Source organism: Oryctolagus cuniculus, chromosome X, assembly GCF_051225735.1.
Source record: "Oryctolagus cuniculus isolate XC-2025 breed Fujian yellow rabbit chromosome X, ASM5122573v1, whole genome shotgun sequence".
Lineage (NCBI taxonomy): Eukaryota > Metazoa > Chordata > Mammalia > Lagomorpha > Leporidae > Oryctolagus > Oryctolagus cuniculus.
In genome coordinates this window covers 40,411,254-40,436,724 of record NC_142888.1, presented here as the reverse complement: position 1 = coordinate 40,436,724, position 25,471 = coordinate 40,411,254, and the positions used below count along the sequence as shown (strand labels likewise).

The 25,471-nt window shown below is 39.2% G+C and overlaps 1 protein-coding gene and 1 long non-coding RNA gene across 2 annotated transcripts in view; one reads left to right on the top strand and one right to left on the bottom strand.

Moving 5' to 3' along the window:
• Positions 1 to 25,471, bottom strand: part of LOC149119618 (uncharacterized) — a 506,629-nt gene that overhangs the window by 479,252 nt on the left and 1,906 nt on the right. The gene's annotated exons all lie outside the window — the stretch shown is intronic.
• On the top strand, positions 1,144 to 4,440 carry LOC103351846 (zinc finger X-linked protein ZXDB). The gene has a single exon (XM_070066764.2). The coding sequence runs from the start codon at positions 1,219 to 1,221 to the stop codon at positions 3,637 to 3,639; it is 2,421 nt and encodes an 806-aa protein (XP_069922865.2). The 5' UTR covers positions 1,144 to 1,218; the 3' UTR covers positions 3,640 to 4,440.

Sequence of the window (25,471 nt, the reverse complement as noted above, 5' to 3'; positions counted from 1 at the left end):
GGGTGGGGCGAGCAGGGACTAGTCAAGTGATCGGTGCCTCATAATCTAGTCATCACCCTGAATTTGTGTCTTACTAGACATTTTGACCTATATTTGTGTCAACTCCCAATTTATCGATGACAGACATATTGGAGGATTGCCACCATCAGTAGGCACCACAGGTCGAGTTCATTACAGGAAGATTGGGCCTCCACGCTTAAATGCTGCAGCTACACTGGGGCTTTTGAATAAGGTCATCTGTGCATTTTACTAGGAATAGTCCATGGCAGTGACTTGGGGCTTCACCTTACCACATTTAACTGGAACTTCTGTCCAGAGACCACAAAAGTGATAGAGAATATGCAGTAAGCTGAAGATTATCGTCATCATGTTGTGAGATTAGAATTGAAATTTATCATGGCATAACCAACCAGTGGCAGAAGGGCAAAGATTGAGTACTGTATTGGGAGAACCCAGGAGCCGGTTGAGTTTTCCAGCTTTCAGTATAAATCATCTCATCCTCTAGACTTTGCAGTTCTAGGCTGAACAGAACCAATCCCATCTCTCACTCATTCTAAATCTCTGTACCAGAAGGACAAAAATGTAATTGTGCTGTACATTTGCCTCAGGATCTTGGTCAAGAAGATTCTGAGTGTGATGTTGGCCAGGGCGGGGGAGGGGGGAGAGCAGAAGGTGGTGGCAGGGACTGGTGCGGGGGGGTGTTTTCACCGGTTTGGCAGTTTAATGTTGACACAGTTTACTTTCTCAGGAGTTTTCTCTCTGCTATCAATCCAGACCGCCAGCCAGCCAGCAAACAAACTTTTTAGCACGTGAAAAGTACCGGAGAAGCTGGAGTGTGTTTCGTTTGGTATATATAGTGAGGTACGGATTTAAAGTGCTTTTAGAGGAGAGATACCAAGGTATTGCAGCACCATTACCGAATGAGCTGTCGTTTCCCCATTACCTCATAAGACCTCCTTGATTGCTTACTAATATTAACTGTGGGACTTATTTATGTACACCAGGTATGGCCCTTGGGCTTTCTATTCTGTCCCAGAGACCCAGTACCAAAATATTTAAATCACTGTGGCGTTAAATACGTTTTAATATCTGATAGGGCCAGTTTCTGCGCATTGCACATTTTTTTTCCCTTTCAGGAACGTATTCGGGCCCGCGGCAGGGGGCGTGGTCGCGCCGCCTCCGCCGCTCCGGTTCCAGCCCAGCCTCACGGACTCAGAGATGGAAATCCCGAGGCCGCTCCCAGCTCACGGGACACCACAGGGCGGCAGCGGCTGTGGCGGTAGCTCCGCGGGCGGCGTCCGGGTCCACCGAAGTCCTGACCTGTCGGCTGGTCAGACCCCGGCGCGCCGCCTCCTGCTGCTCCGGGGCCCCCAAGATGGCGGGCCCGGGCGGCGGCGCGAAGAGGCCCGCACTGCCTCACGGGGCCTGGGCCCGAGCTTGTTGGCGCCGAGGCCGGATTCTGCCGGCGGCGGCGGCGGCGGCGGCGACGACGACTTCTTCCTGGTGCTGCTCGACCCGGTGGGTGGCGACGTGGAGACCGTGGGCGCGGGTAAGGCCGCAGGGCCCGTGTGGAGGGAGGAGGCCGAGGCGGGGCCGGAGCCCCAACGGGGCGAGAGCGGCGCGAGCCCTGCGGCCCGGCCTGCGCTGGGCCCCCGCTGCCTGTCCGCGGCCCCCGTCCGGTCCCCGGCCCCGGCTCTAGGCTCGGGCCCCGCGGCGGCCTTCGCGGGTACCATCACTATCCACAACCAGGACCTGCTATTGCGCTTTGAGAACGGCGTCCTCACTCTGGCCACGCCCCCGCTGCCGGCTTGGGAGCCTGGGGTCGGGCCTGCCCCGCAACCTAGGGATCTGATCGTCCCTCAAGCTGGGCTGCCGCACGCCACGCAACCTGGCGACTGCCCAGAGCTGCCGCCTGACCTCCTCCTGGCGGAGCCGGCAGAACCCGCGCCAGCCCCTGCGCCCGAGGAGGAGGCAGAGGGCCAAGCTGCCGCTCCGAGCCCCCGCGGGTCACTGGGCCCAAGCCCAGGCGTGGTGCTATACCTGTGCCCCGAGGCACAGTGTGGGCAAACCTTCGCCAAGAAGCACCAGCTGAAGGTGCACCTGCTGACACACAGCAGCAGCCAGGGCCAACGGCCCTTCAAGTGCCCTTTGGGCGGCTGTGGCTGGACCTTCACCACCTCGTACAAGCTCAAAAGACATCTGCAGTCTCACGACAAACTGCGGCCCTTTGGCTGCCCTGCGGAAGGCTGTGGCAAGAGCTTCACCACCGTATACAACCTCAAGGCACACATGAAGGGCCATGAGCAGGAGAACTCTTTCAAATGCGAAGTGTGTGAGGAGAGCTTCCCCACACAGGCCAAGCTCAGTGCCCATCAGCGTAGCCACTTCGAGCCCGAGAGGCCCTACCAGTGTGCGTTTTCCGGCTGCAAGAAGACATTCATTACAGTGAGTGCCCTGTTTTCCCATAACCGTGCCCATTTCAGGGAACAGGAACTCTTTTCCTGCTCTTTTCCTGGCTGCAGCAAACAGTATGACAAGGCTTGTAGGCTGAAAATTCACCTGCGGAGCCACACGGGTGAGAGACCTTTCCTTTGTGACTTTGATGGCTGTGGCTGGAACTTCACCAGCATGTCTAAACTCTTAAGGCACAAAAGGAAGCACGACGATGACCGGAGGTTCACGTGCCCCGTGGAAGGCTGTGGGAAATCTTTCACGAGAGCCGAGCATCTGAAAGGCCACAGCATAACCCACTTGGGCACAAAACCTTTCGTGTGTCCTGTAGAAGGCTGTTGTGCCAGGTTCTCCGCTCGAAGTAGTCTCTACATTCACTCCAAGAAACACCTGCAAGATGTGGACACTTGGAAAAGCCGTTGTCCGGTCTCCACCTGTAATAAGCTCTTCACCTCCAAGCACAGCATGAAGACCCACATGGCCAAAAGGCACAACCTTGGCCAGGATCTCTTAGCTCAGCTAGAAGCCACAGATTCTCTTACACCCAGCAATGAACTTACCAGCCAGGGACAGAATGATCTCAGTGATGCCGAGATAGTGTCTCTCTTCTCTGATGTGCCTGGCAATAGTTCTGCTGCAGTGTTGGACACAGCATTAGTGAACTCTGGGATCTTGACCATCGATGTGGCTTCTGTAAGCTCATCTCTGGCAGGGACCCTCCCTGCTAGTAATAATAATTCCTTAGGGCAGGCTGTGGACCCCCGGGCCTTGATGGCCACCAGTGACCTTCCTCAAAGTCTGGATACCTCTCTCTTTTTTGGAACAACGGCAGCCAGTTTTCAGCAGAACACCTTAGATACGGATGATGTCTCAGGTGCAGCTGCCGGGCCCTTGGGATCTCTGGGTTCTGTGGCTATGAAAAGCTCCAGTCCTGAGCCCCAAGCTTTGACACCCAGCAGTAAGTTAACAGTGGACACAGAAGCTCTGACTCCTTCCAGCACCCTTTGTGAAAACAGTGTCTCAGAACTACCGACACCAACCAAAGCAGATTGGAATGTACATCCTGACTCTGACTTCTTCAGACGGGAGGGACAAACCCAGTTTGGATTCTCCAATCCAACAGGAAACCATGGTTCTCAGAAAGAAAGAGATCTTACCACAGTGACTGGCAGCTCATTTCTGGTATGAAACAACTGTATTCATTCCTCGCTGTGTGGCTTAATTTTAGTACATACACTCAGTTCTGAGGGTGTTCTGGATTAAATGTTTAAATACTGTCATGTTCTTTTGGATTTGCAATAGAACACAGCCCTGGACTACTAGTTTGGGGATTTAAATTCTGATCTTTAGTCTGGAACTGACAAGCTCTGTGGTCCTGAGCAAACCACTTAACCTATCTGAGCCTTAATTTACTTATTTATTTGTCATGTTGCTTGAATAAACTGTAAGGCATTTTCTATTCTGTCTTTTCATGTTTCTGTGCTTTCTCTGTAAAAAAAAAATGATGTATTTCAATGATCATTTGCTTCATGTGCTTCTGTTGTAATGAAAAGGCCTCTCAGCCCTTTGAGCATTAAATGTTCATAGATTTAGAAACTGTTTTTAATTAACTTTTAAAATGTAATAGAACTTGTACACATTGCCAAAACCTAGTGTTGGATCTCAAAAGAAAAAAAAAAAAAACTAAACTACATTTTTTTTACCATTGCAGCCTTTATATTCCTTCCTGCCTCACACCCACAAACACACCTTTTTTTTTCTGGTTCACAGAATTTGTTGTGGAAAATTTCATGTCTTTTACACCATGCTGACCCAGTCTGAAACAATGGCTTTGTGGTTTGAATATGTGGCCTTACTAATTTATTTAGTCTTATTAGGTATTGGTTCATAGGTGTAAGACAGTTGTGATAATGTATACATATTGGTGTATCTTATACTCCTTTTTCTGTTTCAAAAGTTAGTAATGAAGTAAAAATATATACTTTCGAATTTTTCGACGAATCTGCTTTATTTCACTACTCTAGTTCCCTCTTCAATGGGCAATAAATTATCATAATATAATACCACTTTTATGCAGGCACTAAAGGTTTATGAGGGTCAAGATGCAGAGATGGGAATTTATTTCTTCCATGGATAAAAAAAGGATTTTTCTTCACACATTTCTTATGTGACATTGTCTACATGTTCGTTAGATGCTAGTGTCTTTGTTGTCTATTCAGAGCAAGCCTATGAAATGAATTTAGAGTCTACTGTTCTAATGAAATCTGGGAATGGATCAAAATGATATTTCTCCCCTGTATCATTTGGAAATATAATTGATGACCCATGCCTGCATTTTTGTAGATACCATCTATCTTATATGATTATAACATTTTACAGTTATGTATCACTTTTAAAACTTTTTATTTGATCAACACAGTCCAATGAGTTGTTGTGGTAATGTATAAACTACAACATATATTAAAATATTCATCTAACTTGTGGCCATTATTGTGGCCTAGGGGTTTAAGCCACTGCCTGCACCGACAGTATCCCATATGGGCACCCATTTGAGTCCCATCTGCTCTACTTCCAATCCAGTTCCTGGCTAATGTGCTTGGGAAAGCAGCAGAGGGTGGCTCAATTGATTGGGCACCTGCACCCATGTGGGAGACTTGGAAGAAGTTCTTGGCTCCTGACTTATGCCTGGCCCAGCTCTGGCAATTATGACCATTTGGAGATCGAGCTAACAGATAGATTGCATGTGAACTGAGAAGTTACTTAGTGGATTCAAATGGCTGCTTGTTTAGTTATAAATCAGATGATAATGAGTGTTTTAGGTGGGTTTTTAGTGAGAGTACTACTTTTGTGAAAATTTTCACCATATGGTTCTGCTAGCAAACATTATTAGTTGATTTGAAACATTTTCAGCCAGTTCTGTTTACATGTGGATGCTTGAAGATGACAAGTAGAGCAGTTTGGTAAGACATTTTGTAATTTTTTATCTTGAAATGCACTTATAGTCTCTTCATAATTTTTAAATTGGTTGTACTTATTGAAAAAGCAAAAATATGCATAAATTTGTGATAAAATAATCAGATTTGTATTATATTAAACCATTCAAAAGTTCCCTCTCAGTATTTGGAAAGATGTCAAACCCATTTTAGAAAAATATGTTGTCCTTTGATAGCTTTTCTTTTTTTCAAAGGATTTATTTTATTTATTTGAAAGACAGAGTTACATAGAAAGGTAGAGCCAGAGAGAGAGAGGTCTTCCATCCACTGGTTCACTCCTTAAATGACCACAATGGCCAGAGCTGAGCTGACCTGAATCCAGGAGCTAGGAGTTGCTTCTGGATCTCGCATACTGGTGCAGGGGCCCAAAGACTTGGCCATCTTCTACTGCTTTCCCAGGCTATAGCAAAGAGCTTGATTGGAAGTGGAGCAGCCAGGACTCGAACCAGCGCCCAAAAGTGATGCCGGTTCTGCAGGCCGGGGCTTTAACTCACTGCGCCATAGCACAGGTCCCATTCATAACTGTTCTTAAAAAGATTACCCTATTACTCTAGGTAGGAATGTAGGGAGCGCTAGTTATCCAACAAGTCATTGGTCTCACTAAGAGAAAAAACCACATACATATTTTAAAACTTTATTACTTTTTTAATGCCTCATACCAATTTCCTCCCATTAAAATGATCTTAATCTATATTTTTGTTATAATATCTGGAATTTTTAAAAAAGATTTATTTAGTTGCAAGTCAGAATTACACAGAGGGTGGGGCAGCAGAGAGAGAGAGAGAGAGTCTTCCATCCAATGGTTCACTCCTCAATTGGCCACATCGGCCGGAGCAGCGCCGATCTGAAGCCAGGAGCCAGGAGCTTCTTCCGGGTCTCCCACGTGGGTGCAGGGGCCCAAGGACTTGGGCCATCGTCTACTACTTTCCCAGGCCATAGCAGAGAGCTGTATTGGAAGTGGAGCAGCTGGATCTCGAACCGGCGCCCATATGGGATGCCAGCACTTCAGGTCAGGGCATTAACCCACACTGAGCCACAGTGCCAGCCCCAAGGGATAAATTTTATTTTAATTGAAGATAAAAGTCTTGTGATTGGATTTACAGTGTTTTTTAATTGATGGTTTTCAAAAGATATGTTCCATATTTTTTCATAGCTTATTGGTAGAAATTATATGGAATTACAGTCAAAAGTTTGTGAATATAAGGTTACATTTCTGTTGAAGTTGGTATGGATTTGCCTTTTGTAAAACAATGAGGTACTATTTAATTCTGTCTCATTTGCTCTTTGTGGTCTTCAGCCTCTGATTTATTAAAATCTTGCCAATTGAAAACACAATAAAAATGTCTGGCAGGAAGGCTTGAATCCAGGGGACCCAGTGGAAGATATTTATTGTGAGGTAAAATGTATAAAATAAAAATGTTGACATTTCTATCAGTTACTTCATAATAGTGTTGAATAAATGAAAGCTTTGAGTAGTAGAAGTGAAACATGATAGAATATGAGAATCATCTTTCTCTGGTGAATAAATACTTCATATTTGTATTCTGGAAAAATACATAGCATAACAGGACATTTATGACTATTCCAAAATTAAATACTGATTAAAATAGATAAAATAGTTATTAACTCCCTGCTTGGGAGTATTCATACTCCCCATAGTATCAAGTATTTTCATTTAATGATTTGAAATTAATAAAACTAATTTAGATGCAGCACTCAAAATATATGATAATTGAAATATAAAGCTGAACCAAGAGTTACGTGTTTATTGCTTTTGAGATCTAAGTTTACTTAGCAAATTTTAAAAATAAAATTAGTTGGGGGAGTTTCCTGAACAGATTACTTAAGCACAAATTTACATATAAAAAGCAAGTATCTGGGTCCAGGTTTGTAGCTTAGCTGGTAAAACCACCACTTTTGATACCAGCATCCCATGAGTTGCTGGTTCTAGTCCTGGCTGCTCCACTTCAGATCCAGCTCCCTGCTAATGGCCTGGATAAAAGCAGCAGGAGATGCCCCAAGTGTTTGGGCCCCTGCCATCCACGTGGAAAACATGGATGAAGTTCCTGGCTCCTAGCTTCATCCTGGCCCAGTGCTGGCCATTGTGGCCATCTGGGAATTGAAACAGCAGAGTTCTCTCTCTTGCTCTCACTCTCGTTCTCTCACTCTCTCTCTCACTATCACTCTCTAACATTGACCTTCAAAATAAATAAATAAAATAAATAAATCTTTAAAAGAAGAAAAGCAATCATCTCGTTGAAAATATTAAGTGGACCATTATGCCTGTGGTTATAAAGTACATTGAATGTATGTAAAAAAGAAAAGAAAAGAAAAAAGCAAGTATTCTTTAAAAATTAATTTTATAGATTTATCAAGTCTAAATTGATGTGACTTTCAGTAACAACTTTTAACCTAGGGACACCATTCTTTCAAGTTAATTTACTTACTATATGCAGAAAGTAATGTGGAGTACTAGAGATGTAGATAAGTAAAAGATGAATCCTATCTTAATTTTGCAGACCACATAGAAATTCGCATATTAAACCTTTCACAACTAAAGAATACAAGAAAATGTTTCCAGACGCAAAATGAATGACTTAAAGGAAAAGAAGGGGCAGGAGCTAAGGTTTAATGTATGATTAGATTTATTCGCATAGATGAATTTCATCTAGGGAGAAAAGCACATGGAAAGAATTTGCAAAGGATTTGTTCATATTGCACTGGGAAAGAGAGCCTCGCTAAAATGCTCATGTTTGGTTAAGTGCTGGGTGTTAGGATTATACTGCCAGCATGGAGCTAAATTCTGGAGGGCTATCTGGACATGGTTAAGGATATTGAGTATTGGAGATGGAAAAAATGATTATTCGAAGGCACTTCTGAGTATTAAATGGAAATGTGATTAAATTAGGAAAGTACTTTAGGGGAATACTGTAATAATTCCAGAGTGATATGATAAAGGCTTGGACTGGAATGGTGGCAGAAAGGGGCAGATACAGAAGGTGTTTCTCATTGAGGAAACAAATACCATATAAGACTTCTGAATATATAGGACATTCATCAGAAGATACAAAATAGCTAAGGATTCCTTAGATACAATAAACATTTCATTTCATTAATATAAATAAAATTGCACCGTGAAATCTTTTCAAGATTATTTTTGAAAATGATTGGTTAAGGACATGTTTATGGCAAGGTGATGTAGCTTTCCATGAGTAAACAGTATATTGTGAATTTTGCACAGTATTGGACAGTGGTGCCACTTCATCTTACTTGGCTTCATCTATATTCTGAGATTCACATTATGTCCATTTAAGTAGTTATAGACGTTTTCAGCATTATACAACTCATTTTCAGATTATTCACTCAAACTGAGCTATGTTACCTCTGGCTGCCATTTTTTTTCTTATTCTCTTCCTTACTATGGATATTCAGCAGATGTTTTATGTGGTATTTAGGGATATATCAAATCAGCTTTCTGTAACTGATGTTCCTTAGTCATTAATTTTAGGAGCTCCTCAGGATAAAATTTGTTAGACTGAATTTTACCTATTTTTATCTCAAATTGGATGATCAGGACTAGGATTGTTTAAAAATTAATTTTGATGTGAACCTTAGGTTCCTTACTCATAATCCTCTCTGTTACTAGCTACCATGATAGGTCAAGTATTGTTGAAAGTTCAGTCATAAGAATCATGTCACCAGCAGATTAAGCAGCTGATAGTTATTGAGTTTGCTTAGCTGTATGAGGCACTGTAAAGTATAACATAGAAGTATATGTCATTAATTCATTCAGATATCTGAGCATATATTTGACAAATTCTGTCCTTTACTCATATATATCATGTAGAAAAGTGAAAATCAGCAAATGAAAAATATATACAATCAAATAAAATACTATAGGTTATAATTATACAGTTTTAAATAGAGATTATTATTCTCACAGTATGGACGGAAATTGTAATGAAAAATTCAGTGTACAGATTATGGAAAGCTATTTCACAAAGTTTTAAAAGTTAAAGTTGGGATATGGCAACTAATGTAAACTGTCTTAAATGAAAATTTAAACAAAATTTTTGAGTGGTAGATTTAACTAATTAGAACAAAATATTTGGGAAAGAAACTATAAATTATGCTTTATTTTGATTTATTCTAGATCAAAATCTTTGGATATAAGAGAGTACATTAAAATCATGGAAATGCTTATTCATAATTAAGCATGAATTTAAAAAAAGTTGTCTCAACATAAAATTACCTTTTTATAGATGAGGTTTATCTTTTAATTTATTTTCCATGAATTGTTAAAGTACTCTTGTATTGTTATACCTGAAACTTTTATTTTGGAAACCATATAAGACAAATATGTTACTTTCAAATGAGAAAATCATAGCACATAAATAAGTATTAATAAGCCTATATTTTTCTAAATAAAATTGCCTTTCCTCATGTAGGACACAAAGACATATTTTAATTTCCTGACACAAAAGACCACCACTTTAATTAGATTATAATTGTTTCCTGTAAGTGTGTATGAAAAGAAGGATATATAAGCTTCACATGATATTTAAGACTGAGAATAGGAGTTCAGCATACAGAATTCTGAGATGTCTCCAATCAGGTGGGCAAGGGACATTGTAATCACCAAGTAAACCTTTCAGATTTTAAATAAAATCAAGTAGCATGACACATTTGGAAAGGAAGACAAAGTCCATTATAACACTTGAAACAAATGATAAATAATACTGTTTACAATATCTAGCACAGTCACAAATGGTAGCAAAAGTTTTAAATATTCCAGTTCTCAGGCATTCTCACTTTGGAATGAAGGCAAGAAATGACTAACCTTTATCAGGATTCATTTCCTTTTCCTGTTTACACAAACAATGGAGGGATGTAACTGCAATGTGAAACTACATAATGTTGTGCTCGCTTCGGCAGCACATATACTAAAATTGAAACTACATAATGTTGAATGTGGAACAAGGAAGCTTGGTCTTGTGTTTGTGGGGCAATAAGCCAGAGAACTGAAATGGGAATTCCACAAACAGTGACTCAGGCTAGGTCCAATTTTAGAATGTGTGCTTCCATATGCATAAAGTACTAATTTTTCCTCCAAATTCTTGTTGACATTAGTTAATGCTAAACTTGGCACTTGGTATTTTCAAGGAGATGCAAGAATTTTCCCCTTAATGTCATCTTACATTCTTATTCCATATAGAATTATTATTTTATTAATTATCAGTAATCATAATATCAATAGGAATTTCATGAGATGTCTTGACATGGTATTATGAAAAAGAAGAGTCAGTATTATTTTTGTGTCACTTTTCAAAATGTTGATTAAATAAGGTTTGTTTCTTTTTTATGTGAGCACTCACTTTCCCACTTTCCCACCCACTTTCCCAAATTTCTCTAGAAATTTGCCCACTGTGAAAATGGAGAGAACTAGGCTAGCTGTAATACTTTCCTAGATACCAAAGAATTAAAAAAAAGGAAAAATTAACTGGAAACAGATTTTATGTTTGTTATTAAGTCATATTTTGTATTTACTACTTTTGCTGGTTAATCCAATTTTTGCTATTATTCAGCACATAATTGCCCATGTTAGAAGACTCTGTGAGCATTGAGTCTTTAGTTATGATCTTAAAAATCTGATTGACTTGTATTTTTTACAGTAGGCATTGATACTCCTTTTCAGTTTTAAATCTGTATGCCAAATTATTACTAAATATTGTAAAAACACCCTGCATAGAATCTTACTTGGAAAGTGATTCTCGCTATCCTCTGTTACAGATTGCTTTGAGGCCAAAGAGTTCTTAAAGTGAAATGTTACTTGTATTTATAAAGTTTATCACAGATTCTTCTCTAGAATAGAACTGAAAAATAACATATAAACAAAGGAAAAGTTATTTTTTCTGTAGACAAATGTTTAGGACTTGTCTAAGTGTCTCAAATACAATTGGATAAAAGCAAGTGGTGATTTTGAAACAGAGCAATCATAGTCCAGTTACAGTTAGAAAAAAATCAAGTAAATATTATTGTAATATTGTTAATCTTCTCCATAATACCACCTGACTTTTGGGAGATTCATGAAAACAATAAGTAGTAAAAAGAAAAAATTACCAAATTTATGCCCTGACTATGAAATCATCAAACTGAATGTTGTTGATAATTTTATGTGATAATATTAGTAGGTTGTACTTTTAACTGTTTCCACCTAAAATACTCCCTGAATGTTTCCCAGGTATGAACCCTTGATTCATGCCATTGAAATTCTTAACTGATTTTAAATTTTAAAGACTGATGGATCAGGGCCAGTGCTGTGGCATAGCGGGGGAGGCCACCTCCTGCAGTGCCAGCATCCCATATGGGCACTGATTTGAGCCCTGGGCTCCACTTCCAATCAGGCTCTCTGCTATGACTTGGGAAAGCAGTAGAGGATGACCAAGTCCTTAGGCCCCTGCGCCTGCGTGGCAGACCTGGAAGAGGCTCCAGGCTCCTGGCTTCTGTCTTCGGATTGGTGCAGCTCTGGCTATTGCGGCCAATTTCGGAGTGAATCAGCAGATGGAAGACCTCTCTCTGTCTACCTTTGCTTCTCTCTCTGCGTAGTTTTGACTTTTAAATAAAATAAGTAAATATTTAAAAGTAAACTGATGGATTATTCAATTCAGTAAACATTCTGATAACCTCTAGGTTCTTAGTTTTGAAGTTGTATTGTATATTTTTAATCATTCATTTATTTAATTTTAGGCTACCATATATTGAATTATAAGTGACCTTATACAACATCCTTAACTTGTTATTTTTATAATTGTTATCAGAACATAGCATTACAAAAGTAAATAAATCATAAAGATATACCTTCATGAATTTTCACAAAGTGAGTACACTTATGAAATCACTACTCAGATGTAACAGAACACTACTAGGACCTCAAAACTTCCTAATATCCTATTCTAATCACTAATTTCCTAAAGCAAAAATAAATACTATTTTGTTCTGTAAAACCATAAATTTGTTTTGTTTAGGTTTGGCTTGTTGTTTTATTGAGATAAAATTCTCATAACACAAAATTCTCTATTTCAAAGCATACAATTCTGCAGTTTTTAGTAAATTCAGAGTGTTGTGGAATCCACAGCTATGTGATTCCAGAACATTTTCATCATTATAAGAAGAAATAATGGCCATTTAAGTAGCTATTCTCCATTTCTTCTCCTCTTAGAACCACTTATTTACATTTTATTAATATAATATTAAATAATACACTTGTATAATATTTCATGTCTGGTTTCTCTTAGTACTAATGCTTTCAGGGTTCATAAAAGTAGCATATATCAGTATTTTGTTCCTTTTGTAGTTAAATTATATTCTGTTATGTAAATAGACTACATTTTATTTATTATTTCATCAATTACTGGACACCTGTCTCCACCTTTTGACTATTTTATGAATAATACTGCTATAAAATATTTGTATACATTAAAACTTCACATTAGTTTTCCTTATTTTAAACTTTATGGTAAATGCATATTTTTTGTGTGTTTGTCTTCTTTTACTCAAAATTTGTTTATAAGCTTCAGCCATACTTTTGGATGTAAAAACTTAAGTGCATTCATTATTTACGGAGTTATAGGGTATGCCTTTACTATAACTTTTAGATTCTATTTATAGGTAATGTATGTATATTCAAATTATTGGCAAGTGTTAATCATGCTTCTATAAACACTGAAACACACCTCTTTCTTTTGGTGGAACAATGTATGAATTTCTATGGTTTACATACCCGTGAGAGGAGCTTGATATGTTTAGTTTTAGTAAATACTGCCATGAAATTTTTGAAGGTGATTTTACTAATATATACACCAACAATAAGTTATGAAAATTCTGTTTCCTTCACAACCTCATCAAGAACTGATAATTTGTTTATTTCACATAGCCTGAGATAAATTTACAGAAATTTAACTGTAGATTTAATTTACAATTCTCACCTAAAATCAGGAATTGATGCATATATTGTTATAGAAGTAACCTTGAAGTGTGTAATTTTTTAAAAAATAATAATTTACTTGAAAAATTTTTAATAGTGAGATTTCTTGAAATTTCTGTTTGAGGGAAATAGAATGCCAAAAAATTCATTTATTGTACCTTTTCAGCTTTATTGGGGTATAATTGACAAGTAAAAATTGTATGTATTTAAAGTATACATTGTGATGTTCTGATCTACATTATCACATCATTAACAAGAGCAAGCTGATTAACATATCTGTGACCATGTAATTTTATAATTTATAATTAATTTTTTGGGAAGATGATAACGTTTAAGATCTACTCAGAAAATTTAGAGTAGTGTATTATTAACTATAGTCACTAAACTGTAGATTGTTTTTCCAGAATTTACAGCTGAATGTATCCTTTTGCCAGCATCTCCCTATTTCTTTCTGCCTATAGGCCGACACCATTTTCTTCATGCTGCTCCAATTAATTGAACTATTTCATATTACACAGAGTGATGCCATGTAATATTTGTCTTTTTGTGCCTAGCTTATTTCATCTACTAAGATCACTTTATTTTTCCCAACGAAGCCTTTTATTTAAGGAATACAAACTTCATGCATCTCATGAACAGAAATTTAGGAACATAGTGATTCTTCCCACCATACCCACCCTCCCATCCACACCCCCAACCCTCTTCCTCCTCCCTCACCTATTCCCAGTCTTATTTTTACTAAAATCTATTTTAAATTAACCTTATACACAGAATATTAACTCTACACTAAGTAAAGAGTTCAGCAAATTATGTGAAAAAAACTGTTCCTCAACAGTTGAGAAGAGGACTGTTCAAAGTCATTATATCTCAAAGTTGATTTCACTTATTTTTTTAAAGCATTCTTTTTCTTGAGAAACTTAATTAACTTTAAAAAACCCAAGAATAATACGTCTTTTGAGAGTACCTAGACATAACTCTATCGTTCACTTCATAGTAAATCTTTGAGAACAAGTTTTACTAAACCTCTCATAACACAACTCTTTGAGGATAGAGTTAGTGCACAGTGACTCCTATTGTTAAGTTAACAATTAACACTCTTTTTTAATTTTTTGACAGGCAGAGTGGACAGTGAGAGAGAGAGACACAGAGAGAAAGGTCTTCCTTTGCCGTTGGTTCACCCTCCAATGGCCGCCACGGCCAGCGTGCTGCAGCCGGCACACCACGCTGATCTGATTTCAGGAGCCAGGTACTTATCCTGGTCTCCCATGGGGTGCAGGGCCCAAGTACTTGGGCCATCCTCCACTGCACTTCCTGGCCACAGCAGAGAGCTGGCCTGAAAGAGGAGCAACTGGGATAGAATCCGGCGCCCTGACCAGGACTTAGAACCCGGTGTGCGGGCGCCGCAAGGCGGAGGATTAACCTAGTGAGCCGCGGTGCCGGCCCAACAATTAACACTCTTATATGTGACATCAGTGATCACCCAAGGTGCTTGACATTAGCTACATAGGCTGTGGAAGCTTTTTGAATCCATAAACTCTGTTTAGTATTTAGACAAGGCCATAAGCAAGTTCAAAGTTCTCTCCTCAATTAAGAGAAAAGTACCTCCTTCTTCGATGTTCACTTCTTTCCACTGGGCTCTCACCCACAAAGATCCTCCATGTAGGACATTTTTTGCCACAATGTCTTGGCTTTCCATTCCTGAAATGCTCTCTTGGGCTTTTCAGCCAGACCAGAATTCCTTAAGGGCTGATTCTGAGGTCAGAGTGCTATTTAAAGTGATTGCCATTCTATGAGTCTGTTTGATGACCACTTTTTTCCACTAGGGTCTCAACAACAGAGATTGTAAGGTCAATTTATTAACTAATTGGAGTAGTGTCATTTTTAATGGTACCTCTCCATATTTCTGCTGTTATTCATTAATTTGTATTGGAAGGGAAGCATAATTATGTTCTTAAAACTATGTGTATGAAATACATGAAGTTTATTCCCCTTATATAAACAAAATTTTTAAATGCACCTTGGAAGGAAGCAAAATTAATTTCTCCAATGAAAATTATGAAATATTTGGAATTCAATGGCGATATTAAAATTATGGAGTTCAACAGCAAAAATAAATAAATAAAAACATACTGGAGAATATGGAAACAAGTTGAACTTAGCATATATTTTTAAGGTTCTATCAGAAAGCAGGAGAAAAATAATGAAGTTAATAAAATACGAATGAAATGCGAAGAGCATGCATCTTTGTCTGTGATGGGAATGTTTCCATTTTAGTATATAGCACACGGTTTGCCTAAAATGTTCTCCCTCTCCACACCATATATCCAGAGCTAAAATCCCCTGAAAATATAAAGTAGAATCAGTAGTTGTGAGACAAATTTGAAAACATTTGCATAGAATACTGTCCATTTCAAATCAGTCAAAAGAATTCTGTAATTTGAGGTTAATTCATAAATAAATACAAGGAAGACATCCATTTGATATCAGTCATTAAAGGATATAGTAAAATGGATTATGAAATTGACTTTATTAAAAGCATATATATTTTTCAACTCAATTAAATTACTATGTTCATTTTTGGCAAGTAGTTTGCTTGGTTGTGATCATACTATTATTTGAGACTACAGCACTCTAGCCATTAATGACACTTATAACCAGTCTGTAGAAGACCAGTGTATTGGATTCAAAATTTGCCTCAACTTTTCGTTCATAATGAGGGCTTGTGCAAATCATTTCCCCTAAGTCTCAGTTTTTCCATGTGTACAACTGGGTATTAAAAGCCTGCTTTGAGGAATCAGTAAAGGTTGAATGTTTGTAAAAGCCATTGAAAATCGGCCGGTGCCGCGGCTCACTAGGCTAATCCTCCGCCTTGCGGCACCGGCACACCGGGTTCTAGTCCCGGTCGGGGCGCCAGATTCTGTCCCGGTTGCCCCTCTTCCAGTCCAGCTCTCTGCTGTGGCCCGGGAAGGCAGTGGAGGATGGCCCAAGTGCTTGGGCCCTGCACCCCATGGGAGACCAGGAGAAGCACCTGGCTCCTGCCATCAGATCAATGCGGTGTGCTGGCCGCAGTGTGCTGGCCACGGCGGCCATTGGAGGGTGAACCAATGGCAAAAGGAAGACCTTTCTCTCTGTCTCTCTCTCTCACTGTCCACTCTGCCTGTCAAAAAAAATAAAGACTTAGTCTTCTGAACTCTAATCAGATAACCTTTATGGTCTATTCATGGAAATATTGGCTTTCTCTAGCATGTACTTCAAATCAAGGTGGCATGTACCAATGCCATCTCACTAGTCCAAGTGATCAATTTCAGTTCACAATTGATCATAATGAAAGGACTAAGAGTCAAAGGAAGCACATAAACAAGTCTAGTACCTGCTAACACTAACCGATAGAATAAATAAAGGGGAGAGTGATCCAACATGGGAAGCGAGATACTCAGCAGACTCACAGAATGGTGGATGTCCTAAACAGCACTCTGGCCTCAGAATCAGCCCTAAAGGCATTCGGATCTGGCTGAAAAGCCCATGAGAGTATTTCAGGCATGGAAAACCAAGACACTCTGGCAAAAAAAAAAAAAAAAAAAAAAAAAAAAAAAAAAAAAAAAAAAAAAAAAACTAAATGAAAGATCTCTGTGAGTGAGATCCCAATCCCAGTGGAAAGAACAGGCCTTCAAAGAAGGAGGTACCTTTCTCTGAAGGGAGAAGAGAACCTCCACTTTGACTATGACCTTGTCTAAACAAGATAAGAGTCGGTGAACTCAAAAGGCTTCCATAGCCTTGGAAACTCATGACTGGTGCATAGGGAGATTACTGATGCCATAAACAGGAGTGTCAATTTGTAAAGTCAACAACAGGAGTCACTGTGCACTTACTCCTCATGTAGGATCTCTGTCCTTAATGTGCTGTACATTGAGACTTAATGCTATAATGAGTACTCAAACAGTATATTTCACTTTGTGTTTCTATGGGGGTGCAAACTGTTGAAATCTTTACTTAATGTATACTAAACTGATCTTCTGTAAAAAAAAAAAGAAGAAATTATCAATTCCCAACTTGACTCTCACTGGGATTAAACATGACAATAGGTCTGATCTGATTTCATCATCATTTAAAAAATCATCTATTATTTTTCACTTTATGTTTGTGTGGGAGCAAACTGCTGAAATCTTTACTTAATGTATGCTAAACTGATCTTCTGTATATAAAGAGAATCGAAAATGAATCCTCATGTGAATGGAAATGGAGAGGGAGTGGGAAAGGGGAGGGATGTGGGTGGGAGAGACGATATGGGGGGTAAGCCATTGTAATCCATAAGCCGTACTTTGGAAATTTATATTCATTAAATAAAAGTTAAAAAAAATTGAAAAATATTAAAAATTGTTTCAACTATGTGTGCTCATTTAATACTTCTTTATACACACCTATATTATTTGAGGTAATTTTTATAAAGACAAAATAAAGAAGCATATTTGGGAGAGAATATCAAGTATAGGGCCAAGTAACACTTTGATAAGGTTAGTATGAAGATTGTTGTCATTGATTAAGATAGTGGAAGAAAGATCCACAAAACATCTGATATCCCTGGATCTGCCTCTCTCAGAACAAGGCAAAAATGCAGAATGCCAAAGCCTTGTGCACACGGTGGTTTCAAGGCTACACTCTCTGAATTTTGATTAATCATTCCTGGCCTGTCTCAGCTGCGGTTCAGTTGTTGGCCACGTGTGTCTCAGGTCACCTATTTGAGAGACACAAGTGGTAAAACTATACCTGCCGCCATGCAGTGCCATCTCCACAGGTGTGCATAATGCAGGAGCTGTGAAAGAATGGCTATCTGCACCTAGATTTCATTGGATACTTCAGAGAACCACAGAGCCCAGTCAGAGACTAGGAAAATGCTTCATGCCTATGAAGGGAACAGATCATCCCAGAGCCCCAAACTGGGAGAGCCACCAGAATGTGACTTCACATTGGGAAAATTACAAGTCCTTTACTCCAAACTGATTGTTTCTAAGAGCTTTGGGAGTCCAGTCTGCACTCCAGTCTGTCTAGAAGGGAGGACATAAAGCCAAAAATAATTCTCAAGTCTTAAGATTTATTTTTCTGGGGCCGGCACTCTGGCTTAGCAGGTTAATGCCCTAACCTGAAGTGCCGGCATCCCTTATGGGCGCTGATTCAAGACCCGGCTGCTACACTTCCGATCCAGCTCTCTACTATGGCCTGGGAAAGCTGTAGAAGATGGCCCAAGTTTTTCGGCCCCTGCACCCACATGGGAGACCCGGAAGAAATTCCTGGATCCTGGCTTCAGATAGGTGTAGCTCCGGCCGATGTGGCCAATTGGGGAGTGAACCAATGGATGGAAGACAACTCTCTCTCTCTCTCTGCCTCTCCTCTATGTGTGTAACTCTGACTTTCAAATAAATAAATAAAATAAATCTTTAAAAAAAGATTTATTTTTCCTGGGGTTAGCGTTCTACACCAGCATCCCGTATGGGTGCCTGTTTGCCCCTACATGTCAAATCTAACTCCCTGATAATGGCCTGGGAAAGCAGTGGAAGAAGGCCCAAGTGCTTGCGGCCCTGAACTCACATTGGAGACCTAAAGGAAACTTAGGGTTCCTGGCTTTAGCCTGGCCTAGCCCTTGCCCTTGTGGTCATTTGGGGGTGAACCAGTGGACCAGTGGATGGCAGATTCTGTGTGTGTGTGTGTCTGTAACTCTGCCTTTCAAATAATTCTTTTTAAAAAGATTTATTTTTCCTCTTTGTTTGTGGACTTGCTTTGGAGTTACCCCTTTCATTTCTCCTATTTCTACATTTGAGATGACAGTTTTTACTATATGCCTGCACCACTATTATATTTTGGAAGCATATAACTTGTTTTATTTCACAGATTCACAGCTGGAGAACTTTTATGAGGATGAATAATACTTTGAGTTTCAATTGCATCTGATTTAGATGATATTTAGCTGAGTCTTTGGACATCAGAATTTTAGATTGATTACAGAATGTGTAAAGGCTTTGGAGGCTATTTAGATATAATGAAGAAAATATATTCAGAACATGAATTTTGAGGGATGTGGCACATGGCTATCTGAATATTTTGTGCCCTTTCCAATTTGTACATTGACACTCAACGTCCAAGATAATAGCATTAAGAGGTGAGGTCATTCGGTGGTGATTAGGTAATGAAGACTCCAACATCGTGAGTGTGATAAGTGTCCTTATAAAAGAGGGTTAACAGGCCTCTTTACCCATACCACTATGTGAGGATGCAGAAACAAGTTACCATCTTTGAGAAATAGCCTTTCAACTAATATATTCGTGCTTTTTTTAACTTTTATTTAATGAATATAAATTTCCAAAGTACGACTTATGGATTACAATGGCTTCCCCCCCATACCGTCCCTCCCACCCACAACCCTCCCCTTTCCCACTCCCTCTCCCCTTCCATTCACATCAAGATTCATTTTCGATTATCTTAATATACAGAAGATCAGCTTAGTATACATTAAGTAAGAATTTAAAAAGTTTGCTCCCACACAAAACATAAAGTGAAAAATAATAGATGATTTTTTAAATGATGATGAAATCAGATCAGACCTATTATCATGTTTAATCCCAGTGAGAGTCAAGTTGGGAATTGATAATTTTTTTTTACAGAAGATCAGTTTAGTGTACATTAAGTAAAGATTTCAGTCGTTTGCACCCCCATAGAATCACAAAGTGAAATATACTGTTTGAGTACTCGTTATGGCATTAAATCTCAATGCACAGCACATTAAGGACAGAGATCCTACATGAGGAGTAAGTGCACAGTGACTCCTGTTGTTGACTTTACCAATTGACACTCCTGTCTATGGCATCAGTAATCTCCCTATGCACCAGTCATGAGTTTCCAAGGCTATGGAAGGCCCTTGAGTTCTCCGACTCTTATCTTGTTTAGACAAGGTCATAGTCAAAGTGGAGGTTCTCTCCTCCCTTCAGAGAAAGGTACCTCCTTCTTTGAAGACCTGTTCTTTCCACTGGGATCTCACTCACAGAGATTTTTTTGCCAGAATGTCTTGGCTTTCCATGCCTGAAATACTCTCATGGGCTTTTCAGCCAGATCCGAATGCCTTTAGGGCTGATTCTGAGGCCAGAGTGCTATTTAGGACATCTGCCATTCTATGAGTCTGCTGAGTATCTCACTTCCGATGTTGGATCACTCTCCCCTTTATTTATTCTATCGGTTAGTGTTAGCAGGTACTAGACATGTTTATGAGCTCCCGTTGACTCTTAGTCCTTTCATTATGATCAATATGGAACTGAAATTGATCACTTGGAATAGTGAGATGGCATTGGTACATGCCACCTTGATGGGATTGAATTGGAATCCCCTGGTATGTTTCTAACTCTACCATTTGGGGCAAGTCAGCTTGAGCATGTCCCAAATTATACATCTCTTCCCTCTCTTATTCCCACTCTTATGTTTAACAGGGATCACATTTCAGTTAATTTTTAACACTTAAGAATAACTGTGTATTAATTGCAGAATTAAAGCAGTCATATTAAGTAGAACAGACAAAAAAACTACTAAGAGGGATAATGTACTGAGTTGTTCATTAACAGTCAGAGCTATGCTGATCAAGTCACCGTTTCCCATAGTGTCCATTTCACTTCAACAGGTTTCCTTTTTGGTGTTCAGTCAGTTGTCGCCGATCAGGGAGAACATATGGTATTTGTCCCTTTGGGACTGGCTTATTTCACTCAGCATGATGTGTTCCAGATTCCTCCATTTTGTTGCAAATGAGAGGATTTCGTTGTTTCTTACTGCGGTATAGTATTCTAAAGAGTACATATCCCATAATTTCTTTATCCAGTCTACCGTTGATGGGCATTTAGGTTGGTTCCAGGTCTTAGCTATTGTGAATTGAGCTGCAAAAAACATTAGGGTGCAGGCCGCTTTTTTGTTTGCCAATTTAAATTCCTTTGGGTAAATCCTAAGGAGTGGGATGGCTGGGTCGAACGGTAGGTTTATCTTCAGGTTTCTGAGGAATCTCCAGACTGACTTCCATAGTGGCTTGACCAGTTTGCATTTCCACCAAGAGTGGGTTAGTGTCCCTTTTTCCCCACATCCTTGCCAGCATCTGTTGTTGGTAGATTTCTGCATGTGAGCCATTCTAACCGGGGTGAGGTGAAACCTCATTGTGGTTTTGATTTGCATTTCCTTGATTGCTAATGACCTTGAACATTTTTCCATGTGCCTGTTGGCCATTTGGATTTCCTCTTTTGAAAAATGTCTATTGAGGTCCTTGGCCCATCTCTTAAGTGGGTTGTTGGTTTTGTTTTTGTGGAGTTTCTTGATCTCTTTGTAGATTCTGGTTATTAACCCTTTATCTGTTGCACAGTTTGCAAATATTTTTTCCCATTCTGTCAGTTGTCTCTTCACTCTCCTGACTGTTTCTTTTGCAGTACAGAAACTTCTCAATTTGATGCAATCCCAATAGTTGATTTTGGCTTTGACTGCCTGTGCCTCCCGGGTCTTTTCTGGAAACTCTTTGCCTGTGCCAATATCTTGAAGGGTTTCTCCAATGTTCTCTAGTACCTTGATGGTGTCAGGTCATAGATTTAGGTCTTTAATCCATGTTGAGTGGATTTTTGTGTAAGGTTTGTAAGGTAGGGGTCTTGCTTCATGATTCTGCACCTGGAAATCCAATTTTCCCAGCACCATTTATTGAATAGACTGTCCTTGCTCCAGGAATTAGTTTTAGATCCTTGATCAAATATAAGTTGGCTGTAGATGTTTGGGTTGATTTCTGGTGTTTCAATTCTGTTCCATTGGTCTATCCATCTGTTTCTGTACCAGTACCATGCTGTTTTGATTACAACTGCCCTGTAGTATGTCCAGAAATCTGGTATTGTGATGCCTCCGGCTTTGTTTTTGTTGTATAAGATTGCTTTAGCTATTCGAGGTCTCTTGTGCCTCCATATAAATTTAAGCACCAGTTTTTCCAAATCTGAGAAGAAAGTCTCAGTTTGCTTAGAGTTTTCATCATGATAGGGTGTTGAATTTTATCGAATGCTTTCTTGGCATCTATTGAGATAATCATATGATTTTTCTTCTGCAGTCTGTTAATGTGGTGTATCACATTGATTGTTTTGCGCACATTAAACCATCCTTGCATACCAGGGATGAATCCCACTTGGTCTGGGTTGATGATCTTTCTGATGTGTTGTTGCATTCTATTGGTGAGAATTTTATTGAGGATTTTTGCATCTATGTTCATCAGGGATATTGGTCTGTAATTCTCTTTCAGTGCTGCATCTTTTTCTGGCTTAGGAATTAAGGTGATGCTGGCTTCATAGAAAGAATTTGGGAGGATTCCCTCTTCTTCGATTGTTCTGAATAGTTTGAGAAGAATTAGAGTTAGTTCTTCTTTAAATGTCTGGTAGAATTCAGCAGTGAATCCATCTGTTCCTGGGCTTTTCTTTGTTGGGAGGGCCTTTGTTACTGTTTCCATTTCTGTCTCAGTTATGGATCTGTTCAGGTTTTCGATGTCTTCCTGGTTCAATTTATGTAGGTTGCATGTGTCCAGGAATCTATCCATTTCTGATAGGTTTCCCTGTTTGCTGGCATACAAGTCTTTTTGTAGTAATTTCTGATGATTCTTTTTATTTCTGTGGTGTCTGTTGTTACATTTCATTTTTCATCTCTGATTTTATTGATTTGGGTCTTTTCTCTTCTTTTTTTTTAGTTAGTTGGGCCAATGGGGTGTCAATTTTGTTTATTTTTTCAAAAAACCAGCTCCTCGTTTGGCTGATTTTTTGTAATGTTTTTCTTGATTCAATCCTGTTGATTTCTTCTCTGATTTTAATTATTTCTCTTCTCCTACTAGATTTGGGTCTGGTTTGCTGTAGGTTTTCTAGATCCTTGAGGTGAATTGAAAGCTCCTCTATTTGGTGCCTTTCCAATTTCTTGATGTAGGCACCTATTGATGTAAACTTTCCTCTTAACACTGCTTTTGCTGCATCCCATAAGTTTTGGTATGTTGTGCTGTTATCCTCATTTACTTCCAGAAAATTTTTGATTTCTCTTTTAATTTCTTGTATGACCCATTGTTCATTCAGGAGCATGTCGTTCAATCTCCATGTGTTTGCATATGCTCTAGGGATTCCTGAGTTGCTAATTTCCAGCTTCATTCTGCTGTGGTCTGAGAAGCTGCATGGTATGATTCGAATTCTTTTGAATTTGCTGAGACTTGCTTTATGGCCTAGTATGTGGTCAATCCTAGAGAAGGTTCCATGTACTGCTGAGAAGAATGTAAAATCTTTAGCTGTAGGATTGAAAGTTCTGTATATATCTGTTAGATCCATTTGGGGTATAGTGTCGTTTAAATCTACTGTATCCTTGTTGATCTTCTGTCCTATTGATCTGTCTATTTCTAAGAGTGGAGTATTGAAGTCCCCCAGTACTATTGTATTGGGGTCTAAGTCTCCCTTTAAGTCCCTTAACAAGTCTTTTAGATAAACCGGTGCCCTGTAGTTAGGTGCATATACATTGATAATTGTTATATCTTCTTGTTGTATTGATCCCTTAATCATTATATAGTGCCCCTCTTTGTCTCTCTTAACAGTTTTTGTGGTAAAGTTTATGTTGTCCGATATTAAGATGGCTACGCCCGCTCTTTTTTCATTTCTGTTGGCATGGTATATCTTTTTGCAGCCTTTCACTTTCAGTCTGTATGGATCTTTGTTGCAAAGATGTATTTCTTGTAAGCAGCAAATAGATGGGTTATGTTCCTTAACCCAATCAGCCAATTAGTGTCTTTTAACTGGACAGTTCAGGCCATTCACGTTCAATGTGACTAATGATAAGTGGTAACTTTGCCCTGCCATTTGCCAAAGATAAGTTCTAATATATGCTTTGTATTCCCTGTGATCTTTTGCTGTGAGGTTTCCTTCCTTAGTTTCCTTCCTTTACCTTCTTTCATATTGATGACCGTGTTTCTGTGTTTCTGTGTGTAACACATCTTTAAGCATCTTTTGCAGGGCTGGACGAGTGGCAACAAATTCTTTCAATTTCTGTTTGCTATGAAAAGTCTTTATTTCACCTTCATTCACAGATGAGAGCTTTGCAGGATAGAATATTCTAGGCTGGCAGTTTTTCTCTCTTAGTACCTGGGCTATATCTCGCCATTCCCTCCTAGCTTGTAGAGTTTCTGATGAGAAGTCAGCTGTGAGTCTGATTGGAGATCCTCTGAGAGTAATCTGACATTTCTCTCTTGCACATTTTAGGATCTTTTCTTTATGTTTCACTGTGGAGAGTTTAATTACAACGTGTCGTGATGAGGATCTCTTTTGGTCATGTTTATTAGGGGTTCTGTGAGCTTCCTGTACTAGGATTTCTCTGTCCTTCTCCAAACCTGGGAAATTTTCTGCTAATATCTCACTAAAAAGGCCTTCTAATCCTTTCTCCCTCTCCATGCCTTCAGGAACTCCTAGAACCCGAATGTTGGGTTTTTTAATAGTATCCTGAAGATTCCTGACAATATGTTTTAGATTTCTAATTTCCTCTTCTTTTCTTTGGTCTGACTGTATCTTTTCCTGTTCTCTGTCTTCTAAGTCTGATATTCTCTCTTCTGCTTCACCCATTCTGTTTGTAAGGCTCTCTATTGTGTTTTTCATTTGATCTATTGAATTCTTCACTTTAGTCACTATCACAGTTTCCTGTTCTACTAGTTGTTTCGTTTCATTTTGATTCCTCCTTAATATTTCATTTTCACGAGAGAGATTTTCTATCTTGTCCATTAAGGATTTCTGTAGTTCAAGAATTTGTTTTTGAGAACTTCTTAATGTTCTTATCAATTTTTTGTGATCTGCTTCTTGCATTTCTTCTATCTCATCATCTTCATAATCTTGAATTGGGCTGTCTTTTTCATTTGAGGGCTTCATGGTGACTTCCTTGTTTTTATTACCTCGGTTTTTGCGTTTGTTATTTGGCATATTGGAGATATTTGGTTTCTTCACTGTGGTGCTTTTTCTTGTTATACTATGACTCTAGATTAAGTGGA

What these genes read in the sequence shown, in the direction of transcription:
- LOC103351846 (XM_070066764.2), top strand. Translation starts at nt 1,219, where the DNA reads ATGGAAATCCCGAGGCCGCTCCCAGCTCACGGGACACCACAGGGCGGC.